The sequence below is a fragment of the Sprattus sprattus genome (assembly GCF_963457725.1).
Source record: "Sprattus sprattus genome assembly, chromosome: 17".
NCBI classification, from domain to species: domain Eukaryota; kingdom Metazoa; phylum Chordata; class Actinopteri; order Clupeiformes; family Clupeidae; genus Sprattus; species Sprattus sprattus.
In genome coordinates this window covers 9,047,307-9,066,835 of record NC_137915.1, presented here as the reverse complement: position 1 = coordinate 9,066,835, position 19,529 = coordinate 9,047,307, and the positions used below count along the sequence as shown (strand labels likewise).

General features: G+C 44.0%; 1 protein-coding gene across 1 annotated transcript; it reads right to left on the bottom strand.

Annotated features, from left to right (window-relative positions):
- Positions 1-3,559: 3,559 nt before the first annotated feature.
- cnn3a (calponin 3, acidic a) lies at positions 3,560-16,420 on the bottom strand. The gene is made up of 7 exons (XM_080855044.1): positions 16,194-16,420; positions 7,016-7,137; positions 6,230-6,296; positions 5,740-5,877; positions 5,489-5,605; positions 5,077-5,223; positions 3,560-4,810 (listed from the first exon to the last, which is right to left on the bottom strand). Exons 1-7 carry the CDS (start codon positions 16,248-16,250, stop codon positions 4,469-4,471), a joined length of 990 nt encoding a protein of 329 aa, XP_080711170.1. The 5' UTR covers positions 16,251-16,420; the 3' UTR covers positions 3,560-4,468.
- Between the last annotated feature and the right edge of the window lie 3,109 nt (positions 16,421-19,529).

The window sequence follows — 19,529 nt, the reverse complement described above, 5'->3', positions numbered from 1 at the left end:
CATCAGGTTGGAGTTGCTCAGTAATCTATCCTGGAGTCTGCTGCTGGGCTGGGCTTTGTCGGGGGGGGGGGGGGGTGGAGAGGCCGCGAGGCCGCGAGAGGGGGTACTTGCCAAACTCTTGCACTTGCTGAAATGTGTATACTCTCAGAGGGGATTTCAGGGTTTTCTGTGAACAGCAGTCCATCAGCGTGTGAGGAAGTCTCGCATCTCATTCACGTCACGTCCAACCCAAACACCACAAGTCACGCCATTAAGAGGAGCTTCTGATTAGGATCGTTGACGCCAGAGCACAAAAACTTAAAAGTGTGATTCTCTTCTCAGTCGCGTTAAGTGTAATTTGCAAAGAACAAGCACTAGACAGACAGACAGATCCTTGGGGTGTTTTTTTATCAGCCAGAGAAGCAATAACTGTAACCGTGGAGGATTATACGCTTATTATACCATAACCTTTGATCAAGTGAACAAGAAAGCCATACAGTAACAGCACAGCCTTTCTGAGATGCTGCGCTGAGGCAGAGTTACTACTGAAGCCTTGCCTAAAGACAATTTCAAGCAGGCTGAATAGCTTCCTTGTGTGTCGAGTGCTGCCGAGGGAAAGTCCCGATCGAAGAGCAGAGTACAGGGTCATGTCTGGTGGCCATTTTGTTTTGTTCGGAGGGGATGGAGGAAGGGGGGCTGAGGGGTACTGGTGAAGAGCTTGTTCCTTTTTGAGATGGACTCTGAGAGAGAAAGATCAAGAGAGTAGGAATGAGAACAAAGAGGAGGAAAAAAAAGATAGATAGAGACACGAGGGGGAAAAAAGACGAGAATGAAATGAAGAGAGAATAAGTTGAAGAAGAGCGAGGCCTGACTCTCCTCCAGGCATTCCCGTGGGCGCTGGACCCCAGCCCAGCTCCCACCGGTGGGGGCTGTATCTCATGGTGATCAGCAGAACGTCAGCTGCAGGAAATGCATCACCCCCCTCCCCCACCTCCTCTCCTATTCCCACCCACATCTGTGTCTGTCTGGAGCTCAATATATATCCCCCCTCCTCCCCCATCTCTGGCTAAGGTGCTACGAGTTACAGCCTGGAGGAGAAAGCTAGCATGAGGGTGTTTGGCTAATATGGAGCAGACTGCAATGGCTGAGACTGCTTTAACAGATACAACCCTCCCCCCCCCCCCCCCCAGGCCTGCCGGACGCATTCCTCTCCCCTGCTCTACCTCTCTCTGTTGTCTTTGGACTTCTCCACGGGCCACTGGGCTCCTCACAGTCTTGATCGCATTTCTTGCAAAAGCTCTGTGGTGAAATCAATGAATGTGCCACAGGGCAATGATATCTTTGGAGTTTTCCGTTCTTCATAAGACTATTACAAACAAATTACAAATTACTACGGTCAGGTGAGCCAAGATAAAGGTTAGTCTGCCAGTCTGTCTGGGACATGTATTATGTGAGTTTCAGGATGGCTGAAGCTTTGGTAGCTACCCGAATGAGTCTAATACTGCTTTCCCAGAATTAGTCAGACTGCTATTTGTCATTCCCATAGGCCTATGCTTTTGTTCCAGAATGTTAACTACTCTCCCAGCCTCACAGAAAAGCAACAGCAAGCCCAGCCCCAATTGCTGCTCATTAGAAAGTACAGTGAAAGAGCCCATAGCAATGTAGCTTAGCAAACATGCATGCACCATTTATCAAAGGGTTTTAGTGCGGTAGCTGCTTGACATGCTTTTGGCCTGGAGCAGCCTCTGCTGTTGGAGGAGAGGGGGGAGGATGGGGTGGGGTGGGGTGGCAGGGTCGGTGAGGCTGGGGGTGTAACTCACGCCTGAGGTTTCCAGTACTCTAAGCTCAATGCTGCAGGACTGGTTTGGGTTTCTGCTTGTCTTTAAAGGCCTTTTCCGTGGTTGCTGCGGTAACCAATTTTTTTGGGGGCCCTCTCTATAATTGAGTCTTGCATTTTCGTCCCGGATTCCACAGCCAACACACAAAGCAGTGATTATTCCTAGGCAGCAGTCTGCGGGATAAAAAAAAGATGGAAGAGAAAGAGAAAGAGAGGCAGGCGTGAGAGAGAGCGAGAGAGAGAGAGAGGAGCGAGCGAGAGAGAGAGAGATTGAATAAATGCCATGGTTTTCTCAGGCAGCCCATTGGTTACTTTCTAGACACCGGTTGGACTGTACCTTTTACCGGCAATGCTTTTCGCGCCCTCACGTGGGGTTCCCATCATCCATTGCACAAGACCTTTTCAGCTGAGTGCATGGACCCACTGCTGTCATGCCACTTGGGTAAACAATCCCCAAGGCTGCATTTCAATTATCCCCAAAAAAATATCTATATAGGCAGCAACAGATAGAAAGAGAGAAAGAGAGAGAGAGCACTCTTGAGATTCTCTCCCTGTTTCTTGAGGGATTTGTACCCTACACACCTAGCATACAAATTACGCGACATGTCCCATGGTGCAGTGCAACACACTCACAATGTAGCCAAGGAGCTCACTGGCCCAAACTTCACATTCCTTCCTAGCAGAGGCCTTGACTGAATTACTGGTTTCTTCCCAGGCCAAGTCCAGCACAGGCGGAGGGCTTAAGCGCTCGATCGCTCATCCATGCCTACCAACGAGGAATGTTACTCCTGCCCAGCACACACTCATCACATCGCTTTCATTGCGACCCCCATCAGCCCCCCAGTACTTTGCATTCATGACTGGGGAAGAAGAAAGAATGACGAGCTTAATCGAACACAAAGGCCCGTTAGATGTCCCAGGTCACTCGGTGTTGGATGTTGGCTAAAGGGGGCCTGAATCCCATACCCTCATAACTCCTCTGTTGTTTATGTGCAGAGAGATCTGCTCGGCAACCCAGCGTAGCATGTCAGCCCTGTTGATCTGGTCTTGATTGAGATCAACCACTGCACGTGTTTCCAATGCAAGAACAGGAATACACTCGTAAGAAAAAAAAAAAACACCCATCTCAACAAATCATGACAAAAATAAATACTTTAAACTCTCTACATATGATACATGTAGAAGAACAAGACACAATTTTCTCGTCAGTCATATTTTTTGCGCCGAGTTGCAGCACTCTCGACTCTGGTTTTCCACTCAGCATAGTTATATAACTGTTTCCAGAAACTGTGGGATATTGACTGGAGGGTAGTTTTCAAAAAAAAAAAAAAAGACCAAAAAAAATCCCCTCCAAAATGTCCTCCAGGGCTGTGGCCTCGAAGAAGAAGAAAAAATCCTAAAGATTTATGACACTATCTTCCTGTATGAATAGATTATAGGCACATCTGAAGCCATGCTCTGTTCCAACATATAAAGCAGGTCAGTGCCAGCTGATGTAATCAGAAGTCCCACTCGGTTCAGCTCAACTCTGCTCGGCAGGCCAGTAGCCTCCTGCCAACCCGAATCACAAGGTGGAAAAATACTTCCTGCAAGCATGTCATTTAATTCAGATCAAAATCAATTACGATTTTATGAAGGGAAACACTAGATTGAGGGTTAGGATGTCAAAAGAATTTGTTTTTGAGTTCATATTTTTTCTGTTTAGTAATTGTAAACTGTGAAGAGAAATTCTTGTAGAACCAAGGCATTTAAGGCTTTATTTATAACATACAATTTATTCATAAAAAGAACCATATGACAGAAGAAAGGCTTATACTGAGAGACATGGCAATAATAAATACAGTGGGTGCATCGGATTTTTCTCTTCTTTTTAAAACATGAGACATAATGGCACAAATAAAAAAAAAAACTAGGCAGTAAAAGCAGGAAAACTAAAAAGAAAAAAAAAATTTGGTCATCCAGTCTACTGAAGGTATTCTTAAAGAACAAAGTACTCACACTTTTTGTGAGTTCAGAGAAGAAAAGCGATCAAGAAAGTCAGAAGAGATCTTCCAGTGATGTGAAAAATAAGTAAAAAATAAATGGAATGATGCAAGAAGTTGTCTTCCGGTCTCAACTCTTGTCTACTTTCCCCAAGATTGATGTCAGTTCATGACGGGGCGGAGTAGAGAGTGAGGAAACATTTCGGACAAATCAAAATGGCTGCCAAACCTTAAGATTGATGATTCTGATTTCCTTTTTAAAATATTGAAATCTTGATACAAAAAGTCATCAGGCATTTAAAAAGGGTAGAATTATTGCATGAAGCAGATGCTGCATAGTTGGCAGGGAAGGGAGACTTCACAGTAATCCATACTTCATAACACATTTTAAAAACATTAAAAAGAAATTAAAAGGAATGGTCTCAATCTTTAAATGGCAGAAATCACCATCTTGCCATTCTAACACAATCCCCAACAAACAAAGCACTGCCGTTCCAACTGCTCTTGAATGGAAGGCTGGGAAAGCTCATTCAGGCAATATATGCCTAAATAGCCACATTTTCAAATGATAAAAAAAAAATATAGGAAGACTAGCGAGGATAGCAAAAGACTTGCTCTGTTGATAATACACTAGTTAATACTGCTTCGACTAACGGTGGGGTGGCCATGTCTAATAGTCGATGCCCTGGTCGTTGTAGTGTCCGCTGTACTCATCATCGTAAGTGCCCTGGTACTCCTCCTGCTGGTACTCAGCCTGATAGTCACTGTCGCTGATCTCCGAGCCGTTGGTGCCCGTGCCCTGGCTGCCGTTGGCGTGGATGACTGGCTCCGTGGGTGGGGCGCAGTACTTGGGGTCGTAGACCTGGCGGCCCAGCCCGTACACGCTCATCCCCTTCTGGGAGGCCACCTTGTTTGTGCCCATCTGAAGGGAGATGGTGGAGGAGTCCACTGGCTGCTGTGCATGCTTATTGTCAAAGATGTCCCGCCTGGTCCCAGGGGCAGACATGCCAGCCTGGAGAGAGAAGGACAGAGAGAGAGAGAAAGAGCGAGAGAGAGAGAAAGAGAGAGAGAGAGAGAGAAAGCAAGAGAGAGAAAGAGAGAGAGAGAGAGAGAGAGAGAGAAAGAGAGAAAGAGAGAGAGAGACACAGAGAGAGAGAGAGCGAGAGCGAGAGATGATTATAGTCAAATTGTGTGAGGCTGAGGTGTCTCCATACACAGTCCCCTGGAGACCCATCTGTTATGCCCTCATAGCGCACAGGAAAGGGAATCTGTGTGTACCTGACTTGCTCCTTTGTTGGTGCCCATCTGTAGGCTGATGGTGGTCTGGTCATAAGGCTTGTCCGTCTGTGTCTTTGGGTCGTACAGATGTCTCCTCGTCCCATAAGCAGTCATGCCAGCCTGGCTCGCACACTTGTTGGTTCCCATCTGTGGGCCACATGATTATTGATTATTAATGTATTTATTAGCAATAGATGATGATAGATGATGGATACTTTATTTATCCCGAGGGAAATTAAGGTCATTCAGTAGTTTATACATTTAACTCACAAACATACATACATACATACATGAATCACAATAGCAGTGACATTAGACAGGAAGTACTTGTAAGCACCAATTATATCAGTATCCAGTTGTTTATCTTAAAGGAGAACACTAAAAGAACTAAAAAAAAGGTGTGGAATGTTACCTGTAGTCCAATTACACACTGGCCAGCCTTCATCTTCTCATCATCGAAATGCCGCGCTTGTTTGTCCGAGTATTTCACCCCAATGTCAATCTTTGAGTCCATGCCTTTGGTCTTTCCCTGGCAGACACAACAACAACAAGTCAGAAGAGTGAGCAAAAGAGATTTTGAGATTATATTTGGACTAAATGGCCTGACACTAACAGAACAGTGCAGGAACCTCCTTAACCCCAGAACCTGAGGGGTATACATACCATACTAGCCAGAGCAAGCAGTGTGGTCTGGACTTGAGTCAGATTCCCATTTTCAAAGAGGTCGTTGGCTTCAAAGATGTCGTTGGGCTTCAAGCCATAATTTAATATGGCTTTGATGAAATTCCCAAGGTTCTCCAGCTAAGGGGGGGAACAAAAGGAACAGAGAAAATCATTTCCCCCCCTCTCACTTGCCCTCTCACTCTCTCGCTCTCTCTCTCTCTCTCTCTCTCTCCAGCAACACCATCAGAATGCAATAATCAGATAAAGAAGCTGTTGTTAGTGAGAATGGTCAAATGCCTAGTGAATAGGTCTGATTATTCCCAAGGCACACCATGTTGCTGCAGGTCTTTAATGTCATTAAACGTTAAAGAGAGCTATTTCTGTAACAGTACCGCCCAAGGAACACATGTGAACACAACCCGATTCCTTTACAAGACTCCACAATGTGGAGACCCCCCTAGCAAAAAGAAAATTGCTAAGTAGTTGTTACCTTGTGCCAGTTCAGCTGTGAATGGTTGATTTTCTTTATTGAGCCAGGCTGTAGTTTGTTGATCAATCTGAAAGATAAAGAACATGGTCATATTCTTTCCATGAGCAGTACTTACAGACCTAAACAGCGATTTAATAGATCAATTATTCACAATCCTTCTCAGCTAGCAAAACAACTGGCAATGACTTTAAAAGAACATAACGGATTTGTTACTCTTAAAATGTGCTGCTCAGGTAGGCTGGTACAGATTACTACTTACATCAGTTTAGGTGCATATCCCTGCACTTAAAATCCCAATGCGGTATTCTTTTATTCCAATCGCAATGGATGAGAACAACAGAAGATAAACTAACACAATTCCAGTTCCATTTCTAACATCTCTAACAACTCCTGGAGGTACCCCTCGCAAATTATTAGTACATTGCTTGTTATGTAAGGCCATTATAATTGACGGTCACAAAGAAGGGAATTATTCCAAAGGGAAGAACATTTCGTTGTATCCTTGTTAAAATGTAGTGGCACATACATACACAAACCATATGCCAAGTCATATGGATCGTGTCTCGCTAATGAAAAGCCTTGCATGGAATAAAACTTAGTTGTCACCTTGTCAGATCTGCTGCAGTCTCCCGGAACTGAGCAGGAACGCACACACACACAAAGGAACCAGGAAAACACCACCCATATACACGTACAGACACAACACCCATGAATACGATAAAGAAACCCTCGCCCTTTCTCAATGACAAAACACACACACACACACACACACACACACACACTCACTCGCACAAGATGACCCCATCCTTCAGGCCCTTCTGGAAGTTGTCTCCGATGGGCATGCCTGTGACCTCTTCAATCCAGAAGCGCAGCTCCTCCTCTTTCTGAAGGTCATACTTCTGCGCAATCTGTTGGGGAACAAGAGAGACAAATCAAAATGACGCAGATAAAACATAGAAAAACAACAACAACAACAATAATAATAATAATAATAATAAATAACCCCACCTAAAACCAACTGACATTCATAAAAGTCCTAGCACAACCCCCATTTCTATGCACAGTAAACCCAACCATCGATCAGATGATGAACACAAGTCATAGTTTTTTTGAACAGGGGTTCAGCTGTCTTGAAAAATATGCAAGTGACTGCTAGGAGAGGGCTGTGCTAGAGGGGTATACTTTACAGACGAGAGCGTGAGGGGCCTGATTACATAATTAGGCCCTCATCAGGAGACCTTGGGTTTCTCCACTTGGGCCGTGTCAAATCGAATTAAGACCAGATGCAAAGTGTTATTTCACTGCCCGGGAACACAGACAGAGGCACAGATGACTGGAATCCCTTTACGAGAGGGAAAAGGAGGTGCCGGAGGGGGGGGGGGGGAGAGAACAACAACAACTTGGGTACGCTATGTTATGTGTTTAGTTGTTGTATTAAACACACATTTATTTCTGGGCTCATTGCAATGCATGACCATCAATAAAACACTATGTAACCATTTAACCTCTGACTGTAAAAATAAAAACCATGGGAACGTATGTGGGAGGACAAAGAAGAACAAAAGCAGTGACGCCTCTTCAAAATAACTTGCAGATGATCCATTTGATAAAGGCTAGAAGCTTTGTCTGGTTGGCCGGTTTCATGTGAAGCAAGGAGTCCCATGTCATGGACTGGAAACCCAGTTCAACAACAACAACACCACCACCACCAGCAACAACACCACCACACAAAAAAGAAAAAAAAAGAAAAAGGTCAATCCCTTTGGTGAGTCAGACAGTCAGTGCGGGCACATGATGGCAGCACTTCGATCCCATTCAATTCTCTCCATGGGGTCTCCATGGGGGGTTAACTGCTCTATCTCTAAGCACATGGCAGTGACACAACTAGTTCTTGGCCGTGTCAGTTCAAATCAAATGCGGAATGTTTACATCTGCTACCGTTGATTATACAGTAAATACGTTGTGAAATGAAACAAAAACACACCACAGTTAAATTTGTATTAGTATTGATTGATTCACATCGATATGAAAGGATTACATGACTAACAACTGGTGAAAAAGTAATATGAAAATATTTGTTCACTGAATTAGCGCATTCTGTCCCAAACAGTTGCGTTGCAGTTTATAAGTTTCAGTTTCGCTTTCAGTATTTCAACGTGAATGAGAGGGAGCACAAGAACTGAGCGTCTAGCAGCGATTATCATATCATAGACATATATGATGCATGTATATGTCTGTGGGCACGATCTCAAGCACGTGCAAAAGTTGTTGTTGTCCAATTTCAATCTAGTTTCGAGAGACACATGCGCGCCCAGTCCAATTCCCAGCGGAATCGAATCGTGTGTCCAGGGGTTTACATCGGAGTCCAGTCGGACTCAAGCTGGACACAATGAATCTAGTTCTGGGGAGTCACATGTGTCCAATATCCAATTTAAATCGGACTGAAATCGGAAATTGGACGCATGTGTCCACACTGAGTGACATCAGCTTCCTGTTTCCCAGGTTCCTTCACAGGAAACACTCTGGGCTGTAAATAACAGAGGCCCTGCAGTATATAGTGGAAAACGCTGTGTGTGTTCCTGGCACAGACACCTAGATAGATAGAAGGGCCTCCTTATCAGAGTGTCCAGTTATCCACACATGCCACCCTGACTCTCAGCAAACCCTCAAACAATTCCACACACCGCGTCAGATAAACAGATAATGAATACGTTTGGACTTGATGTTTAGGTCTCAAGAGATACTACGCTTGGAAGAAAGTACTATCAGTGCTAATGATTGGTGAGCCATGAATGAATCAATGTTAATTCGATGATGAGCGTCATGAGATAGTATTTCCTGCTTGGCACTATTGTGAAAATGAACGTTTGTTATCACAAGACACAGGAAGAGACCAATCCTCTCTACTGTGCTGTGCTGAAGGAGAGAAGGCCACAGTCAGTGAGAGTGGTGATATGAAGATATCAAGATGGGGCCCCAAAGAGCTAGAGAGAGGAGATAAAAACTTCCCACACAAAATCTTTTGGAAAACAGAAACCTCCGCAACATGTGTGAAAGTAGAGCACAAAGAGGCCCAATGTGTCTCTTTCTTTCTCTCTTTCTCTCGCTATCTCTCACGGTCACACACACACGCTAACACAAATCCCCTTGAAGCCATAACATGATAATCAGCAGGATTCTCATTAAATATGGAACCAGCCACATGCCCTTGGACAAGCTGCCAAGTTATTGCTTTCAGATTGTACGGAGGCTTCAGTTGCTGTTATCAGTGCTGACGGTTGCACACACACACACACACACCCGTGTGGGCGCAAATACACACCGAGAGTCTATTAGTGATAACATTTAGTCATTCTGATGTCGGCAAAGTCATTAATAGATATTTCGACATCTCCCCCCCCCCCCCAAACTTTCTGTAACAGCAGTCAACACCCACTGCCACTATCACACACCACTGTAAATTAAACCATGAAACACGCCGTCTTTTCAAAAAGGTAAAACACTCCTCTCATTTCTCACACAAGAGAGAGTGCTAGAGAGAGAATCAGAGACAGAGAGCCGGAGAGAGGGAGAGCTAGAGAGAGATGGAGGAGGAGGAGGAGGAGGAGGAAGCCTGAGAGAAAACATCTGGACGCTACTCCATTTCACAGTCCGCTTATTGTTTGGCTTCTCTGCTTGCATACGCTAAACCCAACACACTCCCTACGAGCCGATATTAGCTCATTTGCCACCACATCACTCACGTAGCCCTGGCGGGCTGCTCAGACAGAGAAAGGAGAAAGAAATTGTTCAATGTCAGGCAAACACACTTAACACTCGTAAAAGACAAAAGCCATACACGTCTACTCTCACAGTAGAGAGGAGAAGACAGCTTTACAAAAGCCATACACGTGTACTCTCACAGTAGAGAGGAGAAGAGACAGCTTTACAAAAGCCTCAATCCAGGCCTGAAAGGGAACAGGCCCATAAAAGTTGAGTCGAATGCTCCTGCACTCCCCACACAAAGAAAAGGGCAACTACACTCGTCCCACTACAGTCAATCACTCATCCACATCAAACCACTGTCAGCAGGAATGGGACGGTCACCATAAGGGACAGGAAAAAAGGAATGAATTGTTGCATGCAGGACATAGTGTCCCTGTCCCTCTGTGCAATTTGAGGTCAGATCACAGAGGGGTCTTCCCCCCACATTCAGTTCAATGAACCCCCTTCACAAAATGACATGAAAAGGGCAAGGCCTTGAATGCGGTGACCATCTTTAGAAAGGGCAAATCTGTGCTGTTCCAAAACATGAGTCAATGGAAGAAGTGAGGCACTGGAGATATGAATGGGGTTGGTTTATGGGAGCTGCGCAGACGTCCATCTCTGGAGCATTCGTGCAGGAATTAAATCAGTAACCCTTCATCAAACTGAAGCCAGGGACCAATACCAGAAAGTACAGATGGACTGCTCAAGAGAGGGACAGATTAGAGAGTAGAGCTTTGCTTGCTTCCTCACTCGCTTTTTTTTTTTTTTTTTTTTTCTTCTTCAGCTTCTCTTCACTTCTTTCAGTGGTCATTCTCTGGGAAGACTGCCAAAATCACAGGAGAGGGGGGGTGGGTGGGGAGCTGTGGAGAATAGATCCAGTTCTCTTCATATTGATGGAGTTGTTAGAGAGATCTGTGTGTGTGTGTGCGTTGGGGGGGGACGACTAGTTTACATTTTAGTCACTCTGGAAACTTCTGGAACCTCCAACAAGCCCCACCCCTGAGCCAGTTTCCTGATGGTGTCCCTGAACCCAGGCAACATCTGGAGAGAAGTGGGGATGAGGGCTAGGGGGAGGTCACAGAATCATGGCACAACCAACCGTGTTGAGCATGATCTCACCCTTGAGAACAATTCGTACATGGTTTCATGCAAGTCTAGACAGTTTCTCAGCGGGATAAATATTCCTTTTAAAATGAAGCCTTCATAAGTCTTCTAAAAAGCCTTAATGTGGAATTCTCATCAACCATGGGAGAGAGAGAGAACGAGAGAGAATGCGAAAGAGATAATGCACGATCGAGTGAAGTAACTAACTGATGTAGTTAGCCGTTTAGAGAACAACACAAACTGCAGCTAAATTGTGACCCACTAGCATGTTGATCATCCATGTGTTCAATCTTACATGTGACCAAGTATTGCACTGCATATGCACAATTAGCCCAGCTGGTGCTCATTAATATTTAACCATGCGTTAGCTCTAGCAATGCTCAACAGACCACATCATGTGAGGATATTGCCTCGACTATACAAGTGAAGTGAAATAGAAATGTTTACATAAGATCCGAGAAGCCTGGGCAACATCACACAACCAAAACAATCTCTCAGCAATGACTTACAGCGCCATCTTCTTTAATGTACACATCCTCTGGAAATCTAGTGTGCAACATAAAACTTCACGTCCATGAGTTTTTTGCAAACTGTTTTCCAATTTACGATTGAGAATCACTGCAAGGATTGTTGCAAGAGTTTTCTGCAATATGCAGACTGATACCAGAGACACCACTGTGTCTACCAGATAAGATCTACAAGTCAACAAAGCCCTCAAGAGCATCCTTTCAAGGTTCAACACTCACGGACATTGGACATTTTGCAGTGGATATATCTAAAGGAGGGGAAAAGACAACTAAACAATAGGTCCAGGAAAAGGATGTCCCTGTTCTTCCCAAACATGGCAGCACAGAGTTCACAGACAGTCCTGGTACTGTACACACCCTGAACCAATCCAGAGAAAATCTCACTCGTCAGCACATTTCAGGCATAACTAATGAAACCCCCCCCCACACACACACACACACACCCACCCCACCACCACCTCTACCTAGGGTCCCACCATCTATCTTCACATTACTAAACGCTGGCAAAGGAGGGGTCTTCTCTGAAAACGCCTCAGTGCCCTTCAAGAAATGACATTGCTAAGGCGTCACATCAACCAGCCATAACTGGTCTGGTTATGCCACACAGCGACCAAAACCACATCATTTAGCTTCTCCTTGTCCTTCATCCTACCAAATTGCCCTCTTTCACAAACCCTTTAGGCCTCTCCCAAGACAGGGAGTCCTGAGTGAGGACCTATTCATTCGGGCCTTGGCTTTCCTCCAGGGCACCAGAGCCCCAGAACCACAGCAGTAACACACATTTGCAGTAGTACAGGGAAATAGAGACCAGCCAGGGTGGCCTTGCCACAGTCAGGCGTGAACTAGAGTAGTGAGGAGAAACAGTTTCCCAGATTAGTGAAAAAGAGAAGTTAAAAAAAAAAACTAAAAGAAAACAACACAAGGTATCTTTAACCAATGCCCGCCCCCCCCCCCCCCCCCCCCCCACCCCCACCCCCGGACCCTCAGCGATCCAGAATGTTGCTGGGAGTTCAGCGCCAGCAGAACCCAGACCTGGCCCTGCTCCAGAAGGTTATTATAAACAAATGAGAGAGGACTTGCAAAGGATTGCTCAATCATTGTTTTTCTTTTTTTTGTCAAAGTGACTTTTCTTTCCTTTGAGTATTCAATCAAAGTACTGGCACGACTACAAACTGTAAATATAAAATGGTTGAGCCGGTGCAAAGTCTTAAAAAGGTTGCAATATCAAATACGACAAAATAGGATTTGTCATTTGTCATTGGTCAGCATGCAAGTTTTTTTTCCTTAATGTGGGACTCTAACTCTACTAACTGGCAACAAGTCCTCTTCCGGGAAATACAAAAGGTTCAGATGCAGTACAATCCCTTGCTCTGTTTCCCTGCTGTGCCAACAATTCGCCCACCCAAACACAAACACAAACCACAATGGGTAAAACCCAACAGTTACTCCAAAGACCCTCATTGTGCAAGAAAAACAATGCATCCCCAGACCTCTTGTAAGATGATGTCTAAAATGAAGCACAAATTCGGTTTAGCAAAAGGTGGTCATCAGGGAATCATCAGATGTGGACAAAGTCTATGAATTCAGCTGTCCCTGCTTCATTTTTCCATATGTGAAGGAAAGTTGTGGCAACTAGCCATAAACAAAATGGACCTTTCTGACACCGTCGAAATTATGTTGAAGGAGTGAATCACACCATGCTCTCCCCAACACTGATATATTGAACTACATAAACATAGGGTAAAATATGTGCAAAGACACGGCCTAGCCTCATCAACTTCATATTTTCCAATTCTCTCGACGTTTTACAAGGAAACATGACACTTCTGACCTCATTCCACAACTTTCCAAGGAACCACGAGTATTTTAAAATATATAACTCAGTCGTCAAAGCTGAGGAACAAGACCAACATCTTGACCCAATAAGAACCCCTCAAACAATGTGAGCCTGCAAAACTACTTATTTTTATCAGAGGTGGGAGGCCCCTTGAGTACAACTGAGCAGCACCTCACTGGGTCAATAATATCCAGATACACACTCCACTGGTCCAGTTATCACACAACAAACACATTTTCACCAACATGGTAAATATCAAGAGTCAATCAGGTCTAACTTTCTCTCATTCTATCCTACCTTATCCGACAGTATTGATAAATAAAATTATTTTGCACATAACAAGCAAACAAATGAAGACTTGAAGGCTGGAACTCCTAACTAGAAGGGTTTCAATTAGCATACCATGTTTTTCCTTGACGAATTTTGCCCAACATTCTCATCTGGCACTTTGAGGAATTAAACAAGGCTAACTTAATGACTGTCAATTAATGCTGACAGTTATGGGAGAGTCTGTAGGGTTCAAAGTCATACAAGCGGGAAAAAACGACTCACAAAACACAATGTGTTCCACTTTCCTGTCAAAAACATTGAAATATATTTGTTTTCAAATAAGCCCCAGTCCCTAGGTAGCCTTCATGGCGAATACTTCAAAACCAGACTGACATTAGGAAAGGAGCTGATCATATCTCATTTTAATACCGTCTTGGCTGAGCACAGATTTTCTTTTCTTTTCTTACACAAGGCGTTTTGAGACGTGCACTGCATTGTGCCAAATTTTACACAGAGTTAAAACACAAGAGGAATAAGTGAACAACAGTCGTTGGGCCATGAAACAACAACCGCCAACTCAGGCAAGCATAGAGCAATAGAAACCGACCAAAGGGTGCCCAATGACAATGGCATCCAACTTTTAAATGAGTTATGTAACAAAGCCCCCCCAAAGAGAACTTGGAGCCCAGACTTGGCAGCTGGGCTTTGGCCACATGCTCAGATATCCTCCATCAGAGGAGGTAAACCCAAAGAATCACAGCTTAAGTGAGTTTCCAGAGGCTACCCACTAGATATGCAGACTTTGTCCAGATGCCTCTTCAGAGAAGTTTTAAAGGGAGCTATAATATGATAAATAAAACTCCAGATAAGGGATTTTGAACAAATTTGAGGAGCATCACAGATGCAACAGGTTATTTAACAAAATGGATGCATACCAAAAGGAAAGTGAATGCACATGTGTCAGCACAAACACACAAATCATGAAGAACTATGCATGATTAAAAAGTAGCACAGGCATAATGAAGATGAACGAGATCATCTTCTTCCAGCAGCATTCAGGATTTTCAACAATAACTGTAATTTCAATCAAGCGGTATTGTAGCGTCCTAACTATGGCTACAGGTTTGACAAGGCTACATCTGTTAATCTACAATGTTTTCTAGTAGGTCATTGCATCCCAATGCACATGTTAAGCATTTGTCCTCCAAAAGCTTTAGAATTTGATCATAAAATAAAGCCCAACTTCCACTTTTATGAAAGAATATAAACTCTTTAACTGGAGGTGGATGAAATTAACTTTTAGGCAGTCGGTACAGTTCAGTTCGGTTCAGGCAGTTCACCATTCATTTAACACTAGTCCTGCCCACTTCCATCGGATAACCGATGATGTCATGCTCTTACAATTTTAACTGGATCGGAATTCCATTCTCAGAGTTTGAGTTATAATTTAACTCCTCAGTAGAGGTAACTAATGCGCAGTCGGAAGGTAACTTCAAAAGCTGAAAGAAACCTCTTCTGATTTAATTTAAGAATGGTTGGGGGCGCCACGCGATTTGGGATAGGGCATGCATTGTCCTAGCTGCGATTGAAGTTTCTCGAGCCTACTACCTGGTATGCCTAGATATCGCCTATCAATTTTTTTTAGAAATCAGTTCCTTGACTTTTCGCATACATGAATAATCCAAAATATGTTTTAAATAAAACGCCCGACTAACAGCAACATGTGTCCCAACAGCTTGCTGTTATGCCTCGTATGCATTAGGCTGCTAGGTTCGGCTCCTCCCAGAAACCGGGATAACAATGAGTTGCACTTGGCTTTCGTTTCACGTAAGTTTAAATCAAACAGTTATTAAAGAGGTTGTCTAGAATCCTCCAGCAACTTCAGTCAAATGAAGACAGAAAATTGTTCCTCGTTTAGAAAGAAACATTTTGGTTCATCTTCATGGAAGATTTTGAGATGACCACAAGCCAAGAGCCAAAAAAAATGACGGGATCTTAGAAAATGTGACCCCCGAACCCCCCCCCTCACATCGACTTCACTGGTCAAATATTTAACGACTATCGCAAATAGATAGGCCAAAGTTTCCTAAAGTAATCAAGATGTTTTGCATATGATAAACAATACATGTTGTATCCTATGCTGCCTGCAGAACCATCTCAGCAAAATGATAGTGGGATCCTTTACCAGCGACAGACTGCTACCCAGGTATAACTTGAATAAGCCAATGTTGGAAATAGCCATCCCTGTTGTTGTTTTGAATCACGTAGTTGTTGTCAGTTCAACATATGCTGGCTAGGGTATTTGCTACTGACTGCTTGAGAATTATTGAGGTCTGTATTGGACTCATTGGAAATCTCACCTTTAGTCTGTTAGGACATCGAAAATAAAATTCACACAACCTTCCAGAAAACAAAATGTTGGCTACATTAAACACATTGTGAATGTGTGTCTATACGTTCACATTTTTTTTTTTTTTACCTTGCTTCTAACTTCTGCAGATAATCCGTAGGCTGGTCCCTTGTTGAACGAGGTCATGTTTTTTGTTGTTGGAAAGTTTATAGTTAAAATTGTCTGTAGCTACAAAGTAGCAACAAAGTATCAAGGGTTCAAGCAGTGATGTAAATCCGGTGTCCCGGGTGTAGTATAGTCCAGACAGAAGAAGCAAAATCCGTGCGTGTCGGTCCGTCAATGGAGTTTAGAGAAAGGCTGCGTGAACTCTGAAACTTCTCGCTCCAATAGCTCATTTTGAGTGGAAAAAAATGTCGCAAGACGACTCACGGCTCTTTGCGGACCAATCACAGCCGCGTATTTTACATACCCTCTTCCCATTGTTAGACTACTGAGCGCTGCAGTGAAAGTGTGGTTCTAAGCAAGCATGAAATACTACAAAACAGCCTAAAATGTATTCCGACCACTCACTGGTGGAGTAAATACTATCAAAAACAATAATGAAATCAAATGGCAGTATGTTGGGGTGAGTGTTAAAATGCATTCATAACTTGCCGTTGATGTGTAGTACTTTATATTCTCATGCAATTTTACAGTTAAATAAACTAGTGCCTTTAAATGTTTTAATATATTTGGTTCTCCTTCCTTTCCACCCGTCTCTTTCTCCCTGCATTTTGTTGATAAGACTACACAATTCTGAAGGTCCAGGAAAACAATTCAAAGCATAACCAAGTCTACCTACTCCATTCCATCAAATGTTTCCTGAATATTGCCTGCTACTGAAGAAACACTGCGGACTGAAATGTCTACCTGGCAAAATCTGGCTATTTGTCACTAGCTCAGTTGACTTCTGGATAATGAACACACCACATAAATTCCACCTTGGCAATGGTCCATGCACAGTATTTAATCAACATCTTACATTAAGGGCTCGCTCGCAGGTACAAAACGCTGACTCTGCTGTCACAGTCCTCAGTCTCAGACAGCCAAGGTTGCAGAGAGGAGGTCCAAGGGCATGAAGAAGCCACACAATACAACAGAGAGGAGGGGTCTGTTAGCAGTGATACTTATCTCTCCCAAGCCACTCAACCCTCTCTGGCTAAATAGAGGAACACTGTTTCAAACTATGTCGGTCAATAGTGGCTGTGAGCCTGGGTTGGAGGACAAGGGTTTGGGATGGATAGTGGGAGTTTTATGGGAGCTTCCCCCTTCCCTTCCCTCTTCACTAGCTGACTTGGTTATCTGTGTTGGATGGGTTTGTATTTCCATGACAAGATGTGCTGTCTTCTAGCTTCATACCATAACAAATAAAACTGTTAAAAGTAAAAAATAAAATTACATTCTGTAATGGCCACTAATGGAAAACAATTCTCAAATGGAGTGCATGGTTTACTTGAAGAATCTGCAATTATTTATCTACACAAAACCTGATCCACGCTTGTGGGAGTTAACCCTAAGAGTAGGTCAAGAGTGAGCAATGAGCTCTTAGAACGCATTCGTTAACCTCTTAGTGACCCTCTTGTCAAAACGCCAGTTATTACCGTAAACCCCGACCCTCTTAACCCCTACAACCTGCTCTCCTAAACCATCCCTTTCTCCACAAGACTAGATCATGGGATCACCATGCAAGACACGCCTAGAATGAGGAGGGTCACGTCTGAGAAGAAGTCTGCTCAGGGGCTCCCATTTCACAAGAAAGTGTTGAAAGAGACCTGTGGTGAGTTTTAGACAACGCCGCTGCCTCTGCACAGCACCTGGGATTGGGGGGGGACACCTATGGCAGTTCTGTGTGCTTGCCGTACAGGACTGTCCAGTTCACTGGTTGTCTCAACACCCACAAGGATCCAGTGGTGTAATTAAGACCATTTCAGAGCACTATACTACCTCTGGACACTCACTGCTCCGTGCAATAATGACACAGACACATGACTATCCCTTAAGTGAAAGCGCAGGCGATAGCTGATGAAGCCACAGGCACTCATTAGAGGCTTGGCTGCTCCCGTTGGAGCCGGTAATGTCCAGGCAGGAGTGACTTTAAAAGCATCCCTCTGCCTGTCTCACCAAATCCCCCTATACCTCCACCCCCTCCTCCAGTCAGATCAGTTTACCCCCAGGGCTGGAGCCGAGCCACAGCGGAGGCCTGCTTCTTCTCTTCAGCGTCGCTCTGCCGGTCGTTCACTTTGCGTCGGGTCGGTTGCGGACAGGCTGCCAATAACAACACCAAGCCATCCGCCAACGGAGAGCAGGGACAGACACTTAAGCAGTGGTCCAGTTCGGCCCCGGTCCTCCATCTTGAAAGATTCGTAAATCCAAAGCTGGGAGGGATCTATTGTTTTAGAGACTGAGAGCTGGGGTGGTATAAAATTGAGACAATATCTTTTTTTTGCTGCTCAGTACCCACTGAAATATTCCCCCCCCCCCCACCCCCCCTTCTTTTCTGCCACTCTGCAGAAAAACCACAGCACTGTCTGGATTTCATATTAGACTTTATGTGTGACGTTCAGGGACTTTTTTTAGTGGAACTTTTGGGTGGAATTCAACTGTGAAGTCATAGTGTATACTCTTGTAACTGGCTTTCAAGAGTGAATTAATTGCCATTGCAATGGATGAGTAACATCTCACCGACGTTTAAAGCTGACGCAAGGACTGTGGAGGAGGATAAGTTGCATAAGCTATACAGTCATCATGAAAACTAACTCGTCATGAACGTCACACTCCCTGCATCGCCTGTAACAGCTGCTTGTGTGGCCTCGCCTGGTGTGCAAAGATAAGGCCCAAAAATAGCCCCTTCTTTCTGCAAATCCATGGTTTTCCTTCCTCACCCCCCAAAAGAAAGCCCCCTCTTAACCTCTTATTGCTGTTGTTAAACAAAACATCTCAATTATTCAGTTCACTTCCTCTCTGGGTAAACTCTGCTTGAAGAGAACCATCACAGGCAAGGGACAGGAAATCCAAAACAATGGAAAATCGGCCCCATTTAGAATCCTGTCCTGACAAGATATAAAAAGTTTAGCACGGCTAAAGAAAACATCACTCTAATGAATTGCTTTGAGCAGTAAGTTTGACTGGTTCCTATGAACAAAGTAGGTTGATTTGAAGTGAAACTGCAGAGTTGATTCCGTGTTTTAGAACTGCACCCATGAGTTGATCGTTTCCAGGAGAAGCAAATATTTACAAATGCATTAATATTTCCTCATTCAGATCGAATGAAGCACCGGTACACCAACCATGTCTTATTTGGTCCTTTGATAACAAATAACATTGCTAGGCATGGAGCACTACAAGGAACATTTGCAGCAAACAAAGAGGCAGCAGTACAAGGACTCCACTAGGTACATACCACAGGATTCAAAGAGGATATTTGTT